The sequence below is a fragment of the Hippocampus comes genome, unplaced genomic scaffold (assembly GCF_001891065.2).
Source record: "Hippocampus comes isolate QL1 unplaced genomic scaffold, H_comes_QL1_v1.1 scaffold57, whole genome shotgun sequence".
Lineage (NCBI taxonomy): Eukaryota > Metazoa > Chordata > Actinopteri > Syngnathiformes > Syngnathidae > Hippocampus > Hippocampus comes.
Window position 1 is genome coordinate 758,338 of NW_017805039.1, and position 16,740 is coordinate 775,077.

The following is a 16,740-nucleotide window of genomic DNA, read 5'->3' on the forward strand; positions in this document are numbered from 1 at the left end:
TCTCTTTCTCTCTCTCTCTCTCTCTCTCTCTCTCTCTCTCTCTCTCTCTCTCTCTCTCTCTCTCTCTCTCTATATATATATATATATACATACATATGTTATGCAACTGTGTACTTAAATCAATTTCATTGACAAATGATGATTATTCATAGTTACGGCAGAGTTAGAGGGGCGCTAAATGTTTTCTTCTTCCTGGGGAGGGACATAAATCATTGAGAAGCACTGCACAGGGGATTTAAATAACATTTTAGGCTAAATTTAAATCATACAAAAGTTTTTACCAAGGTGCCTTTAAATGTACATGACACAACCTAAACGAGTTGTGTTTTGCGACCCCAACCGATTTGTTAGACCATCTCGTGGTTCCTTTCAGGATGTTTTTTTTTTTTTAAACATTAGGTGACCCGCTACATCACAAAATACTAAAATGAGATTTTTTTCGTTTCGCAAAAGTTTTTATTGAGCTAATGAATTGCAAAAATGAGTGCACACCAATGATAGAGTAGCAAAGTTAAATTGGACGCAAATCTTATTTTAAACTTTATAATAGGCGATCTTCATTTCATGAATGTATAGCATTGAAAGCGATCAGGATCTCACTCACCAGCATGTTTGACACGATACCAACGTCATTTTTCTTCACAGCTGGTGATCAGCAGCACGAGGCAGTTAGGATGTTGTAGCACAACACATCCATGCTGGCATGTTCTCTCTCTTCTCCCTCAAGCCTGACATTGTTTTTTTCGCGTTACATTTTGGTCACCTGAACCTTGAGTAGGCGACCAATCACATTGTTTGAGGTCGACCTCATATTGACATGCTATCGTTTCCAACGAAACTGTGACCAACATTCAAAATGAAATGCAAATGGAGGACGCCCGTTTATGGCTGCTTGTTAAAAACTAAGTGTGGTTAACCATTAACTTAATTTGTGCACCAACTGAGTTGCTCTCAAGTAAGTGCTACTTTGAATCAAAAATAGGTACTAATGGTTATGAAAATACTGTAATGTACATTTGTGTACAGCATATGTTTAAGATGTCTTTACACTTGATGAAATAGTTGTTAACCTGATTATATGCATCATCTTCTTTTGACAAAACTAGATTTAAAAAAAAAAAATAGCAGCACTATGTATTTTTTGCACATTGTCAAAGAATGCCAACCCCAACAAATGTACTCAAAACAACGAAGCCATTGCTGAGCCGTGTTTTTGCTTTGACTCGTCTGCAAAAAAAACTGAAACACGAGATGCGCTAGCGCAACTTGCTTCACAACAGGCAGCCGTTTGGCAAATAACGGTTCTTCAAAAAGCTTTTTATTGCAATCAAAGTAAACGTCAAGCGTGCGTATTCGAATCCAAATGGAGGCGCAACACATGACGACAGACAATTTAACAATATGCTCACAGGGATCAATACATTATCCTCGATGAAAAGCAACTCTTATTGCACCTTAGTCGTGGTGACCGTCTGCCAACGTGGATCAATGTCTGTTTTACACCGCCCCCTTGTGACTAACGTGCAGTGTACAGACCAGAAGGAGTGACACAATGATGTCATCATGAGACACCAACTAGTGGCAGGGTTTTGAAAATGTTGTTGTTGTTTTTTTGTTTAATTTTAAAAAAAAGTCTCTATAGTTTTTAGCCCTTTGCCAATGATCTTTTGTTTCATTACCTCTGAATAGGTTAAAACGACTTCTGTTCCTCTTTGATAGGAATAATTCCATATTCCACTCAGTCGAATGGGGCGTTGTCATTATTCTGAGTTGCAATCCTGCGAGTCTGACGTAAACTTTGGTGAAAGAATCCAACACGTTTCTCGCGGCGTGTTGTTGCTTGCATGCTGATGTTTTACGGGTAGTGAAGCATTTCCCCCGTGTCGGGGCAGACCCTCGGGCAAAGCTTCCTGACAGGAATGTTGTAGCGCTCAGTCTTGCAAGCAAGGACAACTATTTCGCATACACTCAGAGCTACGCCATGTCCCCTTGTCCTGATTTCACTTTTGTCAGTTTCCATTTTGATTGATTCCCCAGAGTTGAATAATCTTCAATTTGTAATTTATTAGCTATTCGGGATTCTTCATTTGACCTGGCACGCGTTCCAATTGTGATATATCGGATCGATAAAAGCAAAGTGCCCAAAGTTTGCTTCGTGACAGATTTTGTTTCACTTAAGTTGTTCAGTTCAGAGCCGGTATAGTGTTGTTAAACGGTTGCCTATTCGTTGGGTTTTGTTAATCATTGACCACACCTGAAAGCTGCTTGAGTCATTGTGCCTTTGTGGCATCAGCCAGTCAGAATATTGTCAGTGGTGACGTAATTAAATGTATGACTCAGACGTGTCGACTTATAGTTTGGTTACACAGCAGCGACTGATACATTCAAAAAAAAAAGCCACACCACACTTCTTTATCAAGCAAAGTCCAGCCCTTAACTGCTTTATTTAGTACTTTTGGAATGAAGCGGTCTGAGGGTGTAGCGCTCCATAAAGTGCCTGAAAGCCTTCCGGGACCTCAAGTACATAGAACCGACATCAAGAAAGTAAAAGAAAAGTACATCAAAACAGCTCTAATACTGGTTTCAGCACAGAAATAAAAAAATAAAAAAACAGCCCTACATTTCATGTGCAAAAAAAAATTGTACTTGTCACTTGCGCACAGTGTCACTAGTCAGTGAAAGTACAGCATAAAATTCTGTTTGTCTTGACACCATGACACGATTATTGATACCGTCCAATGTCCTCCTTTTTATGTGCTGAATAAGCGTCAACGTCTTGATTTCCACTCATTCGTGTCCATTCAGTGTCTTTTGCTCTAGCTGACTGTTTTGGTTGTCAGTCCTTGTATTTTTCACCAAGTGTCTGTTCATGACTTCTCAAGGCGTCACATTGTGGATTTGTCTTTAGAGTTGGAACCCTTTGTGTCCGTGAACTTGGTTTTCAGAGACCTCAAGGCCAGACGAGGTGTAGAATTTGGGGTGCTCTGGGCACTGTCCCCTTGCAACCTGTCGAGAAGCCTGACACCGTTGTGCCACGCGGTGGACTTGCGTTTGAAGGAGCTCTTAATGGTCTCCGAAGTGAAGTAATAAACAACAGGATCGAAACAGCAGTTGGTCACGGCGATGCACAGTGAAATGGGGTAGATGGTTCTCACCACATATTCTGCGTGGCACCCTTTGAGGACTTTAGTCCGGACCAGAGAGTAGAACATGAGATTCACGTTGTAGGGGATGAAACAGAAGCAGAAGATGAGCAGATGCACGATGATCATCCTCAAAACTTTTGCCTTATTGATGCTGCCGCCGCGGCTGATGGTCTGCGGTTTCTTCAACGTCTGTAGCACCCTCACGGAGCAAAAAACGTTGACCATCAGTGGGATCACAAAGCCCACCGTCTCGATAAACATCACCACCTTGGACAGCTCTGACTTCCACTGGTCACTGGAGTAGTTTTCAAAGCAGTAGTTGGACGAAGAGTTGACATTTTTGGGCGACGTGGTGTCCAGAAGGAACCCGGTGGGGATACTCCCGGAAAGAACGAGCACCCACACCGTAACACAGGCCAGTTTGGCGTTCCGCTTGGTCCGAATTTTTTGAGAGCGGAATGGGTGCACGATGGCCAGGAAGCGATCCACGCTGATGCAGGTGAGGAAGAAGATGCTGCCGTACATGTTGGTGTAGAAAAGGGCCACGGAAATCTTGCACAGCTCGCTGCCAAACATCCATTCCCGTTTAATGAAGTAGACGATCCGAAAAGGCAGGCTGAGGACAAAGAGAGAGTCCGACACCACCAGGTTCACCATGTACGTGGTGGTTTCATTCCTCAGCTTCAGCGTACACCCAAAAATGTAGACGGCCACGAGGTTGAAGAGGAATCCGAAGACAAACACCAGGCTGAAAACGGTGCTGTACAGAGGGTACTTGAAGTCGTCGCTCTTGTTGCACTTGATGGAAGTGTGCGCGGCGCCCAGTGTACTGTTATACATCTTGAAATCCAGCTGGTGAGTCGGTAATATTTACAGAATGGAGAAGTTGTCCCGTGCCAGTCGGGAAAAAAAAACCCGTTTAACCACCAGTCTGTAACCGTCCATTTGTTTGCATTTGCATAGGGAGAGACAAAAAAAATGGCCCCAAAATGATGAAGAAGCTTCCTCAATACCTTTTGCTGGATCCAAACGTATTCATCCTCATACGTTGCATAATAATCGCCGATAGTGGGAAGCTCTCAGTCTTATCACTTTTGTTCTTCAGTTGATTTTGCGTTCCCTTTTCTTAAAAGTCACACATGGCGGTCTGTCCTCAGCTGTACAAAACATAAAGTGATCCCCCCCACTTTTTTTTTTTTTGTCGTTGTTACTGTATCAGTTCTGTGTTTCCTGGAGCCAGCCTGCTTGGTCTGAAGGTCTTTTACAAGCTGCGAGCGTGTCAGATAATCCAAGACAAAAGAAAAGGGAGGAGCCGAAAGCTCGGGCCAAAGCCTTCCCACTTCGACTGTTGTTGCACCTACCTTCAATTTCAATATTGGTGTAGGAACTTATGTCACGATATGTGGATTTCCTTTTTATTGGCTGCTATATGTGTGCGTTATATTCTCTGAAGCTGGTTGACCTCGCTGCTGACAAGAATGTTTATCACTTTTTTAAAAAATATATATGTCACTTCGGTTTTATAAAAAGTCAACACTGGGCTTAGCTAGCGAACCAAATGTCAGGGAAGGCTGCAGCTGGGTTTATCAAATGCCATTGGCTCGGCAGGATGTGGTCAGGCTGCAAAAGAAGCGCGCACAAGTTGCAGGCCTAAAAGAGCAAATTGGGCTTGGCCCACACTACATTCCAAGTGAGAAAGCATGAAGTGAGATACTACGATATCACACCGATGAAAAGTAAACCAGTATACTGTGCAGTTACTGTAAAAGTCCCTTTTGATTATTATTATTTTATAAAATTTTAATTTAGGCTATCTGTGAAGGCAACTATTGTTGGAATGTCATTATTATTATTATTTTTTAATTGGTGTTTTCTTAAGGCGCCGCTTTTTCTTGTATCTCACAGGACTCCCCTCTCTTCGAGCTGTTGAAGCAGGAGCACGAGGGCGGCGCAGTGGAACAAGCGGAGGCGCCTGCTAGTTTCAACCAGCCCTTACAACACAACCACACCGCTGCTGACCTGTGAGTCCACCAGCCCGCTGTGTGCCAACACTTCAATGTTGCAAAAGCGCCATGAATCAGAATCACCAATTTCATGAGCGAGGCCCTCTGTGTACACAATTACAAATATGATTAATTATGTGGATAGCAAGACAGCTAAATTTGAGAAGGGTAACTTAAACGTCGGCTAAGCTACACAATAGTGATCGCGTACGCTTGCTGACCTATTGAAATGGCTGAGGGGAATTTTGGTCACCTTGCATTTCCAACGTCTTTTACGCTGCAATTTTTTTTCTTTTGTGCCAGGTACCTGTCCCCCGTTCGCCCGTGTCTTCGCATCGTGCCTCCCGAGTCCCCCGCCACGGCCGGCGCACCAGCTGCCGCTCCGGCACCGAGCCAGCCCGCACCCCAAGCCGCGGGCCAGAACCCTCGGCACCTGAAGTCCAACTCACTCAGCCTCTTCTATAAAAAATGTATGATTCAATACTGAAACTTTATTTTTCCGGGTAAATCTACTTGTAAGAAATACATCATCAACCATCATTTCAAGGAAAATTCAATACACAGGTTCCGAGGTTTACAATGTGTTTTTTTTTTTTTTTTTTTTTTTTTTTTTTTAAAAAATAAGAAAAGCAATTAAATTGATGAAAGATGAAAATGAAACAACTATCAAGATGAAAAATACCAATCAGAATATTCATTCATTCACTTTCTGAACCGCTTCATCCTCGCTACGGTCGCGGGCCAATCAGAATATTGGTCGTAAAAGATGCTTTTGTGCTCCAAATTTAGGTGGATGTACTTGTGGCACACATCGATCATCCTACTGTAGTTTCTGCCTACAGCACGCAGAATGGTGGTTGGTGTTTGCTTCCTGATCTTTTTTTAAACAAATGAATATTAAATATTTATCAGGTATCGATCACGCTATATATTTCGACTTAATTATTGCCCAGCCCGACGCTAATTGCTGCATTTTGTTGTTCTTTGCTGCAAGTTAGCAGGTAACAGGATCATCTGTGGTTTTTTTTTGGGGGGGGGGGGCATTTATCCACTTGTGTCAAGTTCAGCCACGTCATTTGATATGCGTCTGGCCCGAATTCTTACAGAGCCACTGATGTTCATTCGGTTCCGTCCTTGCAGTGTACCGCCTGGCCTACACCAGGCTGAAGATGCTCTGCTCCTATCTGCTGTCCCCCTATCCGGAGCTGGAGCCCATCATTTGGACGCTCTTCCAGCACACTCTGCAGCACAAGTACGAGCTGATGAGAGATCGTCACCTCGACCAGGTAGCCTGACAAGTTTGTCTTGTGTGTTAATATTTTCACCCACTCAGGATCTCCCTCCACATGTTCTCTTCTAGTTAATGATGTCAGCCATGTATGCCATATGCAAAGTGAAGAGTGTGGATCTGCGCTTCAAGGCCATCGTGTCGTCGTACAAGAACATGCCCAACACCAACCAGGAGGTGACGATATCGTTCAACGAGCCTCATATTTAATTGCCCACCCCCCTCCTTTCCCCCCCAGGCTTCAACATGTCTGTTTATGTGCAGACTTTCAAGCATGTGCTGATCGCAGAGGACCACTATGACTCCATCATCGTCTTCTACAATCAAGTGTTCATGCAGAGGCTGAAAACCAACATCCTACAATATGCATCCACAAGAGTAAGGCAAAATACCCAAATATTGTGCTACGTTTCCACCAAGCGATAACGTTCCGTTCAGTTTGCTTTGTAGTGTTTTTTTTCTTCATAGTTTCAATCATCAAAGGTTAAACATGCTTCATGTATTACACTCAAAGATGGATTCGTCACAATTCCAGCAACATATTAAAGCGAATATGGATTTCATCACAAGGGATGCCCTCGTCCAATAATCCAAAGATATAAATGTCTTGTCAAATGTAGCTGTAATAGCTTAAATTGATTGGTTGCATTTAACAAGGTCAATTTATTGTTCTTCAAGTTCCTACATATTGATATGGTTTGCCGGTTGTTTTTATTTCCCCCTCCAGCCGCCTTCTCTCTCTCCGATCCCACAAATCCCGTGCAGCCCTTATAAATTTCCCAGTTCCCCTCTGCGTGTGCCCGGAAGCAGCAACGTGTACATCTCGCCGATGAAGAGCACCCGCTCCCCGGGCATCATGACTCCTCGCAGCAGGTCAGCGTCTCACAGTGGCACCCCAACAATGTCTGTGTCTGCTTGACTGAACTTGTTTGTCTCTCTGCAGAATGCTGGTTTCCATCGGTGAATCATTTGGGGTATGTTCCTTTGTTTTCTTTTCTACAATGCATATTTTGCAACTTTGTCTCGATGAATAATTGCAATATCGTTTTTTTTTTTTTTTTTTTTTTTTTTTTTTTTCATGTCACGTTGACATGTGTAGACGCCAAATCGCTTCCAGAAGATCAACCAGATGGTCAGCAGCGGCGATCGCTCTTTGAAGAGAACCTCAGATCACGGAGGCGCCCCCAAAATTCTGAAGAGGTTACGATTTGATGTTGATGGGCAAGATGAGCCCGGTGGCAGGTTGGTGAAAAATCCCCTTGTGTAACATTGAGAGGAAATTACATCCCAAAATATTTTTTGATGCATAATTTTTTTTTGTGCGTTTTTTTTTTTTCTCTTTCAATAGCAAATCCGATGGAGATTCAACACTGATCCAGAGGCTCAACGATTTAAGTAAGCAAGTAACTGCTCTGTTGGTGTTCACGCTTTCAAATTCAACATGGATCATTCATTAAATGAGTCAAAATGGCACCGCTCAGTTGACTGCCACGCTAACACCCAACTACTTTTCTATCCAGCCTCCGCCCGCAATCGCATGCAGGAACAGAAGATGAAGGAGGATGCGGAATCCCGAAAGGAGCACCAGTAACCCTTGTGCTGCAATTTCTACGATGTTTGTAACACATGGGTTACCCCATATGTTACAATTTCTACAATTTTTGTAGATTTTTGCGTACTGTCATCTTTAAGATAAGATAAGATATCCTTTATTTGTCCCACACTGGGGAAATTTACAGCCTTCAGCAGCAAGATTGTGGGTAGAAAGAAGAGAAAAGAAAAATCAAAGACACAGCATAAAAAGTGTGTGATATGAAATATTCCAATTCATGTTTTATTCATATAGATTTATGTTTTGGTCATAGCACAATACCGCTTTTATTGTCCATAGAGGGCAAAAATACAAAGAAAAAAATAAGAACTATATGTGTATGTATAGCACTGATGCCACTGAACATGTCGAGTGGTTGAAAGTGAAATATTCAGGAATAATACTTTTACAATTTTTGTAAAATTGTATGTTGCGTTATATAAACTTATTTAGATCGACTGCAGCACATGGGTTAAGAATCTACTGAGCTGTCCCCCGCGCTCTTGGTCACAATATGAACTCTCGTTTTTTTAGTGTGTGTTTTTAGTTTGTATTTAACATTTCTTTAAGGAATAATTTGTGAATATCAGGCCGGGGGGATAACCAAATGACAATTTTTTGTTGTTGTTTACAGTCAGCTTATGTGCCGCTTTTATTTGTGTTTGAATCATCACTCGAAACATTACTGAGACACAGTGCTAACTTGTCTTTCGAGCAACCTTTTTTAGCAAGATGTAGATTTTTCACAATGTTATTATAAAATAAGATATCCTTTATTTGTCCCACACTGGGGAAATTTACAGTCTACAGCAGCAATTTTGGGGGGTAGAAAGAAGAAAAACAGTGTTTGCAAGCACAAAAATAAATGTAGATAAAGAGAATAAAGCGATAAAATGGTTCAATCATGATGCAACATTTGTTAAATCAGGATACAGTGGATATAAAAAAGTCTATGTGCAAATTCAAATGTCAGGTTTTTGTAATATAAAAAGAAAACAAGACGAAAATCAGGAAAAAAAATCTAAATTTTGTACACATTTATGTGGCATATAACCTTTCCAATTCAATTAGTATTTTTCACATTTAAACTCTCAACTGGGATTGGCACAAAACTGCCACTGTTTCAACTTTAAATAGTAGAGCTTCAATCCAAGTACCTTGCATTCGACTTTCTATCCGCTGTGTCTATTTAGATGAAGTTTCAGTGACACGATAAGTGCACGGATTTTTGCGTTTGAATCTTTTTTTTTTTTTAATTGAGAATTCACAGAGCTCAGTGATTATTTTTTGGGGGGGTATTTGGGCACAAATACAAAACATCAGGTTTGCTCATCATCCACATGTCTGCATTTTAATTGTTTTTTTGTGGATGGAAGGACCTCTTGAGCCTATTTGAAAAATATAGCTATAAAAAATAGTGTTGGGTGACTGAGCAGCCAAGTTGTTTTTTGCTAGTTGTTTGCATGATGCTAAAAATCCGACCATTGTTTACCATTATTTATCAGAGATTTAAAGTCAAACTTAGCTTTTATTTTATTTTTTTTGCTTTAATTAAGCAACTTCTTGAAATGGTTCTAAATATTTCCTTCAAAGTCATTATTTGTTTAACCCTGGAGAACATAAGAACCCTTTTCTTCTTTGGAAAATGATGACTTATACATTAAATGACTGCTATATGTTCACTGAACACCAAAATATATGTTTTCTCAAATATTTAATGCTTTTATCCTAATTTACAATTAGGGCCAAATTTGACCCTTTGGGATTTAAGGGTACCATTTGAGTAGCAGAATTTATAGGGGCCACATTTGACCCTGTGGGTTCTCCAGGGTTAAGGGGTTTTTGTACCACTTTTCACCCTTCACTTCCCTTGAGCTCATCCTTGCCCTTAAGTTGTTATCTCGCACATCACAAAGTTAAGTACTTGATCTTGTTTGCTGTCAAACAGCTGTGGCCAGATTTAAGTGTTTATATTTCACGACAAACCAATAAAACACAACCGCTTGGGAAAGGAAACTGAAATGGGTATCTCTAAATGAAACTTCATTGACTCACACGCAAGAAGCATTAATACAGGTTTTCGTTTTAGGCAGTCTCTTAGCACCCCCTACTGGTGTAACATATGAAGCCCAGCTGAATGAGTAGAATAATACACTAAAGATTTGGTTTGTTTCAAGCACGAACATACTGTAGCCAGCAAGCAAGCTAACATGATGCTGGAGTCTTAGAAGTGTTTTTCCGATTCACACCATGAATTGACTATGTATCACTGTGGAGGACAACATCATGTGGTTAAGCAAAGCAACCACCAAAACGTTAGCAACAGTCCAGATGTGAACGTCAACAATCTTTATAAATACGTCTTCCTTGTTTTTGCACTCCCTTGAACTCCCTCCAGTTCCTCCGGGAACGATGACATCTGCCGCCTGTACAGTAACAACCACCTTAATTGATACCCAGACTCTGTTTTCAATGCAGGAGGCCACAGAAACACTTGGAGCAGGTTACATTTTAATTGGCTGGAAACCCCATGGGGAACTGATGGAAATGTAGGTTCCTGACAGAGAGCTTCACATGATCACGGAACGCCAAAGTGCTTGCTTGGCTTGTCCTCTCCATCTGTTTTGATTGCGTGGAACAGGATCATCGCTCCCAAGTTCGTTCCTGTCTGTTTGTGTGTCTGTGTATGTTTATCAGGGATGCAAAACCTCACGGTGAGTAGTCCTATGTATTATTAGACTTGTGTTAAAAACATTTTTCTATGTTTCATTGTTTAGGGACGGTCTCCGGTTTCCTCACACATTTTTTTCCCCAACTTATTCTAATTTGTGCCTATGCTCACAAAAGGAGACATTGGTTTACGTTGATCACTGGTCTTTACCATTACCTCTTAATGCCTTTTGGCAACCAGGCCAGGGTGTCCCTCACTTCCTGACCGGTCAACTGAGACTCCAGGGTTCACCCTTGCATCTAATGAGTACAAGTGTTATTGCGAGATAATTGCTTGCTAGATATTTTTGTTTATTCCATCCACCATTCATACGGTAAAAATCCACAAGTGAACCACTGAAAGCAGTTCTAATGTACCTGTACTGTGTCTCAGCCGGATCAATGGCGCGAGATCATGAACAAGAAAATGCAGTTCCCACCAGAGCTCATCGGCGCCATCCGGGAAGGGAAAATCGAGCTGGTCTGCAGTCTGCTCAAAACCGGCGATGGTATCGTCCGCCAGCTGGACGACTCTGAAGATCGCCTTTGGAGGGAGGCCCTCAACCTGTCCATCCGCCTGGGAAGTGACTGCGTCATGGACGCGCTCCTCCACGGGGTCAAGTTTGATTTCCGTCAGATTCACGAAGCCCTGCTCGTCGCCGTGGACACCAACCAGCCGCGAGTGGTCAAGCTCCTGCTGGACCGCCTGGATCAGGAGAAAGGAAACAAGATGGACGTGCGCTCCTTCTCTCAAGCGATCTTCGACCGCTCCATTGACAACTCGCAGTTTGCCCCCGGCGTGACCCCTCTGACCCTGGCGTGCCAGAAAGATTTGTACGACATCGTCACCATGCTCACCCAAAAGGGTCACGTCATCCCGTGGCCGCACAAGATATCCTGCGCCTGTCTGGAGTGCCGCAACGGGCGTCAGTACGACCTGCTCAAGTTCTCCCTGTCCCGCATCAACACCTACCGCGGCATCGCCAGCCGCGCCTACCTCTCCATCACTTCTGACGACGCCATGCTCAGCGCTTTCAGTCTCAGCAGAGAGCTCCGCAAACTCTCTCGTAACGAGCCGGAGTTCAAGGTCAGTGCTTGTTTTTCCCCCAATGTCGTTTCTTGCCTCTTAGCAGCATGATGGACTAGTGGTGAGAATATCTGCCTCGCAGGTCTGAGGCCGGCTCGAGTCCTGCTTCGATCAACGTCTGTGCTCCTTTTCCCCATGCAGCCTCAATATTTGGCCTTGGAGGAGCTCTGTCAAGAGTTTGCCGTGGAGTTGCTGGGTATGTGTCGCAACCAGAGTGAGGTGACCACCATTCTCAACAGCTGCGGAGACGAAAGCCACGAGGCTTTGGAAGAGCAGGCCTTCGAGGAGGGCATCCCAAACCTGTCAAGACTGCGCCTCGCCGTCAACTACAACCAGAAGCAGGTGACTGAAAATGTCGTGATGAGATGGGGAAGACTCAATCAGTCTCACGCGTGTTCATCATCATTTCGGCGTACGTGTTGTGTGCGTGGGTGCATTTGTGCAGTTTGTCGCCCACCCCATCTGCCAACAAGTTCTATCTTCAATCTGGTGTGGCAACCTGGCGGGTTGGAGAGGTAGCAGGACTGCTTGGAAGCTCTTTGTCTCTGTTGGGATCTTTTTCACAATGCCCTTCCTCTGCCTCGCTTACTGGATTGCACCAAAGTCAAAGGTCAGCAAAAGTCAGCTCTTGATTAAAATTTATTTGGGGCCCAGCTGTGGTGCTTCAAATGTTGACTCTCCGCCTCAGGTGGGAAAGATACTAAGGACGCCTGTAATCAAGTTCCTTCTTCACTCCGCCTCCTACCTGTGGTTCCTCATCACCTTACTCGGTGAATCGATCACCATGGAGCTGTATCGGGAGAAGTTTGCGGCGCGGCAACAGAACATCCTGCACAGCTCCTTCCACATGGTTTGGGTGGTCGGTGGGTGCACGCTCTCATCGCCGTCAACGGCTCTCAAATCGGGCTTGAGTCAAGAGGTGCTTTCGTCTCTCCAGGTTTCTTCTGGTATGAGTGCAAGGAAGTGTGGATCGAGGGTCTGAGGAGTTACTTCCTGGACTGGTGGAACTGCTTAGACATGATGGTGCTCAGCATGTACTTGGCCTCCTTCGCCTTACGTGTGCTCATCATGCTCAAGGGTCATTTCCTCTGTCTTGACAGTAATGGCTCAGCCGAGTGTGTCTACTTCAACCAGACGGGTTGGGAAAACAAACGGGGTCGTCGCCTCATCTGGTCAAAGTGGCTCTCGCTAATATGGTTCTTTCTGTGCGGCAGTGCGTGCCGACTGGCATCAGGAAGACCCTCAGCTGATCGCGGAGGTCCTGTTCGCAGTGACGAGCATGATGAGCTTCACCAGGCTAGCTTACATTCTCCCGGCGCACGAGTCCCTCGGAACGCTCCAGATATCCATTGGCAAGATGATTGATGACATGATGAGGTGACCGCGCGCGCTCTTTGCATGCCCTCGCGCGAACGAATCCGTCTTCAGGGTTTCAGCGTCATCTTTGTTGCGGCTTTTTAGATTCATGTTCATACTCATGATCATTGGAACGGCCTTCCTATGCGGTATCAACAATGTCTACGTCCCTTATGTCATCTCTCCGCATCTTGGCAGGTGAGGAGTGTAAGCTTCACTAGGTTTGAATAACGTCTGTAGGAATAAAGATTTTTGTTGAGTTAGGTCTGACAGCAGTTTTAAAATAAATCAATAATTATAAGCCAGCCTACAATGCTAGCTTTCCGTTTGCAGATATTAATCGTACTGACCTACTGGGTGGGTGCACAAACAAGTTTTCACGTCGCTGGAAGATGAGTCCAGTTGTAATAATTTACGAAGTCTTACGAGAGATAATCAGTGACATTTTGCTTATCTGGGAAGCTGTGGAGAAAAAAAAATTGACATGCTAATAAAATACTGACGGCAATTTTGGAATCAGATTGCCAATTTAATTTTAATCGGCATAAAAATCTCAATTATTCCCCAGTGCTATTGAGCACTTGAACTGAGACAAAGATTTTCTTGTCCTGAGATTTGTTTCTCGTTGATCTTCATTTGGATTTTTCGTTGCAGGTTTAATGAGACCTTTCACTTTCTTTTCTGGACCATGTTCGGTGTGGCCAACCAGGACTACGTGGACATGCCGCAGTTTGGACTGGCTGAATTTGTTGGACGGATTCTGTACGGCATCTTCACGCTTCTCATTGTCATCGTCTTACTCAACATGCTTATTGCAATGATCACCAACTCCTTTCAGAAAATTGAGGTTAGAGGACCCCGAATGGGAACAAGCGCTAAACAATTGTGGTTGGATGGATTTCGATCCAAAAGTAGCAACACTCTTACGTTAGCGTGCGATTTTAGGACGATGCAGATGTGGAGTGGAAGTTTGCCAGGTCCAAGTTGTATCTCAGTTACTTCAGAGAGGGACTCACCATCCCTGTCCCATTCAACATCATCCCATCACCCAAAGCTTTCTTTTACACATTAAGGTGAGAAAAAACACGTCCCGCAAAGGAACTTGACCTCCCCCCCCCCCATCTGTTTTAATCTGTTTATTTGAACTCCTTTATCAGGTTCATCTTTCAGCGTATCTGCTGTTGCATAAACTGCGATTCTGCGAAATACCCACCAATTGCTTCTTTGGTAAGATTTCATATTACGAAACAAATGAATAAAAATGAGCGTGTATTTTATTTTTTTCTTATATGGGCTACACATATAATTAGAACTATGTATTTGTGGTGTCCAACAAAAAAAGGGGTCAGAGGACAGCCAAGTTCCGTACCGCCAGCAGGTGATCAGAGCTCTGGTGCAGCGCTACATCGAGTCGGCTCGCAGGGAGTTTGAAGAGACTAAGAGGAAAGGTAACGCATGGAACTCATTGGCAGTCCGGCCACTGTTTCTCACCTCATTGGTCACGGCAAAGAAATGCAAAGTATTCAGTTTTACAGTGCACGCTGCTCGACAGTCATACGCTTAGGTTTTGATCTTATTTACAATGCTCATCATTGAGTGCGCCCCCCTATGAAAAAAAAAAAAAAAGCTTTTTAAAATGCATTTATCACTGAACAGAAAAAAAACCCATCAGATTTTTCACAACCTCTTGTTAAATATGTGAGTATTTTTCCATCTGAAATTTAGCTTTGCTGCACTTGATGTTTCCTACATTACCAGCACTTGTCAGAATATTTACATTTTTGTCCGTATACATTTTAATTGCAATCACCGGCCCACATTTATGGAAGTATTTTCTCTCTCTTATTGATTCTGACGGAAACTCAAGATTCTCCAAATCCCTTGGGGTGTACTCATTCATTTACTGTATGTTGAGGGGATAAACGTTGTCCAAGGTCTGTCAGAAATGTTACACGACTCGTGTCATTAAAATATATCTATTTTAAATCCCAAATACAAATGAAAACTTTTCCCCTTCATAATAATTTGTTAAAGGCAGCTACCAAGAGAAACTCAACAAAATGAATCCCCACCCAAATGCAATCATGTGATGCTTTCCCCATCAGATATTGGTAATCGTGTCACTGAGCTGAGCAAAGCCATCCTGAGGATGCACAATGACCTGAAAGTGGTCCACCAGCATTTGCTCGATGAGGGACACCCCGCGGCCGATCCGTCGTCCAAGGGCGGCTCGTCTTTCCTCGGCAAATACATCATCGGCGCCAAAAACAATTTCAGAGGCTTTAACAGCCAGCCGGATGAGAAAACTACGTCACGTGACGTAACGGTGCATCACGAGGCGGAAGAGGAGGATGAAATAAAAGGCCAAGCGGATGTGAAGGAGTCAGACGGGCATCACCGGGGCCAGTGTGAAGAGGCGAGATCAAGGCCGGTGTCACGCGGAGATTTAATGAAGATGGAGGAGGGTAGAGTTCAACTGGAAAAAGAGCAGCTCGACACTAACACAAGTGACAACCCAGAGGAGATCGCCGCGGGGGCACATTTAAATCCAGAAGAAAATGTGATACTTTCTGATACCCCTAAAGGAGTTCAAAAAGTCATCAACGAGGAGGTTGACACAGAGAATATGGTTAATCCGTTTAAAGATATCGAGCTAGAAGAAAAGAAAGTGGAGGCCAGATGGATGAAAGGGCGACAGTTTGAGCCGAATAACCGCAAAGGATGTGATGACGGTGAAAATCCTTTGAGTCACACGACAATACCGTCACCATCTGGTAGCAGCAGTTCCGGGGACACGGGATTTGGTTCCGAAGATGGGGAGGCATCCATCGATGAGACAGGCGGCCATACAGTCGTTGAGTAAGATATTTGGCACTTGTTCATATCCATTTCATTTCAGTCCATAAACAGATGTTTAGGTAATACACTCAAATGGTGGAGCAAAACATGTAGACAGACAATAATGCTCACGGGCATTTCATTTCTATCCTCTGTGAAAAACAGCTAATATTCCTGCAAGTTACTAAGGAGTTTTGACCGACTCCATGTATGTCTGTGTCTCTGTTTTATAATGGTGGGTGACTGGTTAGCATGTCCGACTCAGTGCAGAGATGCAGGGTTTGATTCCGGCTCCCGCCTTCCTATGTGGAGTTTGCATGTTCTCCCATTTGTCTGCGTGGGTTCCCTATGTCTTATTTGCTTTTGAGTTTCTAGAAAAGTGCTGTATAAAACTCATGTATTATTATTGACATTTTCCAAGACAATTAAATTGAGTTTGACAAAATGCCTACTGTTTCGTTTCATTAACAAGGGCACACATGTTTGTTCAGCAGGCGGAAACGTAATGCCAAAGGGTAACAGTGCAGGTCTCAGCTTGCTTCACACGTTCTGCTCCCACAAGGTCGCCTTCGTTAATTGATCACCTGAAGCATGTCCCTACGGCACATCGCATCCAAACTCCACCAGTGGAAAACATGCCGGTGTTGTTTGGATCTTGCTTTCCCTGTCTGGTAACTCAAGCAACCACACAACTGCAATGTCGTTCATGTCACGTTTATTTG

At 43.5% G+C, this 16,740-nt stretch overlaps 4 protein-coding genes across 5 annotated transcripts in view; 2 read left to right on the forward strand and 2 right to left on the reverse strand.

Moving 5' to 3' along the window:
* LOC109512509 (lysophosphatidic acid receptor 6) overlaps window positions 1-2,312 on the reverse strand; it is a 4,968-nt gene extending 2,656 nt beyond the window's left edge. The window contains exon 1 of the mRNA XM_019864315.1: window positions 605-2,312. Within this exon, the coding sequence (XP_019719874.1) occupies window positions 605-610 (6 nt within the window). The 5' untranslated portion in view covers window positions 611-2,312. The remainder of the gene's footprint in view (window positions 1-604) is intronic.
* rb1 (retinoblastoma 1) overlaps window positions 1-8,784 on the forward strand; it is a 17,763-nt gene extending 8,979 nt beyond the window's left edge. For both annotated transcript variants that reach the window (XM_019864309.1, XM_019864308.1), the window contains exons 18-28: window positions 5,052-5,167; window positions 5,453-5,619; window positions 6,290-6,435; window positions 6,510-6,614; window positions 6,702-6,815; window positions 7,165-7,310; window positions 7,381-7,411; window positions 7,537-7,679; window positions 7,786-7,832; window positions 7,958-8,024; window positions 8,501-8,784. In XM_019864309.1, the coding sequence (XP_019719868.1) occupies window positions 5,052-5,167; window positions 5,453-5,619; window positions 6,290-6,435; window positions 6,510-6,614; window positions 6,702-6,815; window positions 7,165-7,310; window positions 7,381-7,411; window positions 7,537-7,679; window positions 7,786-7,832; window positions 7,958-8,024; window positions 8,501-8,504 (1,086 nt within the window). In that variant the 3' untranslated portion in view covers window positions 8,505-8,784. The remainder of the gene's footprint in view (window positions 1-5,051; window positions 5,168-5,452; window positions 5,620-6,289; window positions 6,436-6,509; window positions 6,615-6,701; window positions 6,816-7,164; window positions 7,311-7,380; window positions 7,412-7,536; window positions 7,680-7,785; window positions 7,833-7,957; window positions 8,025-8,500) is intronic.
* Window positions 2,409-4,439, reverse strand: lpar6b (lysophosphatidic acid receptor 6b). The gene has a single exon (XM_019864314.1). It carries the CDS (start codon window positions 3,984-3,986, stop codon window positions 2,886-2,888), a length of 1,101 nt encoding a protein of 366 aa, XP_019719873.1. The 5' UTR covers window positions 3,987-4,439; the 3' UTR covers window positions 2,409-2,885.
* A 1,080-nt stretch (window positions 8,785-9,864) lies between the features above and the next one.
* On the forward strand, window positions 9,865-16,651 carry LOC109512504 (short transient receptor potential channel 2-like). The gene is made up of 13 exons (XM_019864307.1): window positions 9,865-10,742; window positions 11,132-11,824; window positions 11,966-12,166; window positions 12,270-12,434; window positions 12,513-12,687; window positions 12,762-12,962; window positions 13,039-13,201; window positions 13,286-13,378; window positions 13,835-14,027; window positions 14,126-14,253; window positions 14,338-14,407; window positions 14,523-14,628; window positions 15,286-16,651. The coding sequence occupies exons 1-13, from the start codon at window positions 10,728-10,730 to the stop codon at window positions 16,041-16,043; spliced, it is 2,961 nt and encodes a 986-aa protein (XP_019719866.1). The 5' UTR covers window positions 9,865-10,727; the 3' UTR covers window positions 16,044-16,651.
* The last annotated feature ends 89 nt before the right edge of the window (window positions 16,652-16,740 follow it).

Bases quoted from the DNA above. Each gene is read 5' to 3' on its own strand.
- lpar6b (XM_019864314.1), bottom strand. From the start codon at position 3,986: ATGTATAACAGTACACTGGGCGCCGCGCACACTTCCATCAAGTGCAAC.
- LOC109512504 (XM_019864307.1), top strand. The intron at 12,963-13,038 runs GTTGGGAAAACA...TCTGTGCGGCAG, and splicing joins TGTCTACTTCAACCAGACGG to TGCGTGCCGACTGGCATCAG. The intron at 14,254-14,337 runs GTGAGAAAAAAC...CTCCTTTATCAG, and splicing joins GCTTTCTTTTACACATTAAG to GTTCATCTTTCAGCGTATCT.